Source organism: Phaseolus vulgaris, chromosome 2 (assembly GCF_051622355.1).
Source record: "Phaseolus vulgaris cultivar YP4 chromosome 2, ASM5162235v1, whole genome shotgun sequence".
In the NCBI taxonomy this organism is placed as follows: domain Eukaryota; kingdom Viridiplantae; phylum Streptophyta; class Magnoliopsida; order Fabales; family Fabaceae; genus Phaseolus; species Phaseolus vulgaris.
This window is the reverse complement of record NC_143499.1, coordinates 1,385,744-1,389,053: the sequence shown is the minus strand read 5'-3', so window position 1 is coordinate 1,389,053 and position 3,310 is coordinate 1,385,744. Positions and strand designations below refer to the sequence as shown.

The following is a 3,310-nucleotide window of genomic DNA, read 5'->3' as shown; positions in this document are numbered from 1 at the left end:
AAGTGAAGTGATTAAGCTGAGAGAAGTGATTTTTTTTCCCATAATGATTGACGATTAAAGACTTCCGAAACAAGAGCCTCCACATAATAATGAAATGGCATGATTAAGAAAAACCAGTTTCATTACACGGCAAACGCGTTGTCTAATAATAAATTATAGTGTGTAATTAAAGAAAGCAAACGTGAAGCCCCTGGGAACAGTACACAGGATAATCGCAGACGTGGTTTTATAAATAATATAAATTGGGAAGTCAATTTGTGACGAGGGAAGGCTGGGCCACAAATGGAGAAGTAATTTTATTGTAATCTGAGGATTAAGGATTAAAGAGAGTGAGAAGAAGGTAAATATTTGAGGAGAAGAAGGAGAAAGAGAGAGAGAGAGATGGTTATAGTGGTTATATGAAAGGGTGAAAGAGTGGAGATAAAGTGGGAAGGCATGCCCTAGAAGTTAGAGAGAATAATAGTATGATGTGTGGGATTATGTAAATGGTTATAGAAAAAGAGAAAAGTTGGTGAGAGTTTTGGGAAGGATTAGGATTAGGAGTGTGAGTGCGTTATGGTGATGAGAGAAGATAGTGAGTGGGTTTGTTTGTTGTTTGTGTTGACGAAGATGATGATGATGATTCACGCCGGCAGCTTTACCCTCTCATTTCTCTCTCTACCCAATTGGCACTTTGGCACGCCTGCTCCCACTCATCAAATACTCTCTCAAACAATGAAAAGGATCTCTTCTCCCTACCTTTTGCTCACACTTTCTTATTTTTCATCTTTTGTCAGACACAATTCTATTCTAAGCATCACCTAGCCCACAACCCCTACACATTACCTTCTCACACTCTCCATACCCATTTTTATTTTTATTTATCATCAAACAAGCTCCTCCCAATAAAAGAATAACCTAGAAAAGAAACCCAACCCCACCTCCATCTCCCCAGCACATCGATTCCACAAAAAGGAGAGAGAGAGAGAGAAAGAAAGGTTAATTACCACTCCATTCAACTTTTATTTCCACCTCACCCCCTCAAAATTAACCCACATACATAGCATTAACAATTACGTAACTTTGTACACACATAGAGAAGTAAGGTTATTATGTAGTGTATCCAAATCCAATCCATTCACAATTTCCAATTCCACGGCGACACACCAATTCCCACCGTTCAAAATACACGTTACGTCGTCCATTTCTCTTTGGTGGGTTGGTTGGTTGAGGTGGGAGGACGTGAGTGAGTGAGTGAGTGAGTGACCAATTAATATCCATGCGAGTCAAAGGTTAATAACCTTAAATGGATACAACGTTGTTTGGAGTAGTGAGATTCCAACATCAACTACAAGCTCAAGCTCAAGCTCAAGCTGATCAAGATCAATCCCTCAACAACTCCACCACCACCAGCAGCTCTCGATCTTCCAGACAACAAAACTATCCCTGTCCACAAGAAGACGAAGAATGCTTCAACTTTTTCATGGATGAAGAAGACCTATCCTCGTCTTCTTCCAAGCACTACTATCCCTATCAACCCCACCCTCCCTCCACTACACCAACCACCACCACCGACCTCTCCTTCTCTCCCACCCGCGACGCAGCCTTCCCTTTCCAGCTCTCCGGCAAGTGGGCCCACGACATCCTCCTCGAAACCGCACGTGCCGTCTCCGACAAGAACACCACGCGCCTCCAGCAACTGATGTGGATGCTCAACGAACTGGCCTCCCCCTACGGCGACACCGACCAGAAACTGGCCTCCTACTTCCTCCAAGCCTTCTTCAGCCGCATCACTCAAGCCGGGGACCGAACCTATCGAACCTTGGCCTCGGCCTCCGAGAAAACATGCTCCTTCGAATCCACGCGCAAGACGGTGCTGAAGTTCCAAGAGGTCAGTCCCTGGACAACCTTCGGACACGTGGCGTCGAATGGTGCCATCTTGGAAGCCTTGGAAGGCGAGCCCAAACTACACATAGTTGACATCAGCAACACCTATTGCACCCAATGGCCTACGCTCTTCGAAGCCTTGGCCACTCGAAACGACGACACTCCGCACCTCCGTCTAACCTCCCTCGTCACCGCCGCCTCCGCGCACAAGGTCATGAAGGAAATCGGCGCCAGAATGGAGAAATTCGCCAGACTCATGGGCGTGCCCTTTCAATTCAACGTCGTTCATCACTTAGGCCAACTTTCCGACTTCGATTTCAGCGCCTTGGATATCAAAGAGGACGAGGCTTTGGCCATTAACTGTGTCAATACTTTGCATTCGATCTCCGCCCTCGGGAGCCACCGTGAAGCGGTCATATCCTCGTTGAGGAGGCTGCAGCCGAGGATCGTGACGCTGGTGGAGGAAGAGGCGGACTTGGACGTGGGATTGGAGGGGTTGGAGTTCGTGAAGGGGATTGAAGAGTGCTTGAGGTGGTTTAGGGTTTACTTCGAAGCGTTAGAAGAGAGCTTTCCGCGGACGAGCAACGAGCGGTTGATGCTGGAGCGGGCGGCGGGGAGGGAGGTGGTGGACCTGGTGGCATGTTCGGCGGCGGATTCGGTGGAGCGGCGGGAGAGGGCGGGGCGGTGGACGAGGAGGATGCATGGTGGTGGATTCAATACGGTGGCGTTTAGCGAAGAGGTTTGTGATGATGTGCGAGCGTTGTTGAGGAGGTATAGGGAGGGATGGGCAATGGCACAGTGCTCCGACGCCGGAATATTCCTTTCGTGGAAGGACCAGCCGGTGGTGTGGGCCAGTGCATGGAGGTCCTTGACGTAGTGTAGAGGAGAATGACTTGACGTGAGTAATGAGTTGAGGGACTGAATCCCACGTGCTCTCTGTTCTCAAAGCACGTGCCCCTGGCTCAGCTGAGGGTTTTTTTTTTTTTTTTTCTTTTCTTTTTCTTTAAGCTAATTCGTGTCTTTTTTTTTCCAGTTTGGTACGTAAGACAATGGGATTAATCGGAGGGTATGAGGATGATAGCTGCAAGGGGATTTGCCTGTATTATTCAAAAAGGAATCATTCACTTTATTTTCACATTTCCTTTTCATTTTTAAGAATTGTTCTTCTACACACTTTATATATATATATATATGGCTTTATGTTTTCAGTTTATATATCTCTAAGCAACAACAAAATACCATTCAACTATTTTAATTACTTTATTTCAAGCACTCTTATCCCTCTCTCTAGTAAATAAATGTCCAGGGTACAATTCAAAACAAGATCCTGTTGCTTCCTTATTCCAGCAGATAAAATCATAAAGAAATTACATTCAATGAGTGAGAATCACATTTCATGCTTTCTTACTTGTCTCCTAAAATCTGGGACCATTTCCAGCTAAAA

General features: G+C 45.8%; 1 protein-coding gene across 1 annotated transcript; it reads left to right on the top strand.

Annotated features, from left to right (window-relative positions):
• Positions 1-427: 427 nt before the first annotated feature.
• On the top strand, positions 428-3,079 carry LOC137810031 (protein SHORT-ROOT). The gene is made up of 2 exons (XM_068611151.2): positions 428-2,764; positions 2,900-3,079. The coding sequence occupies exon 1, from the start codon at positions 1,286-1,288 to the stop codon at positions 2,741-2,743; it is 1,458 nt and encodes a 485-aa protein (XP_068467252.1). The 5' UTR covers positions 428-1,285; the 3' UTR covers positions 2,744-2,764; positions 2,900-3,079.
• The last annotated feature ends 231 nt before the right edge of the window (positions 3,080-3,310 follow it).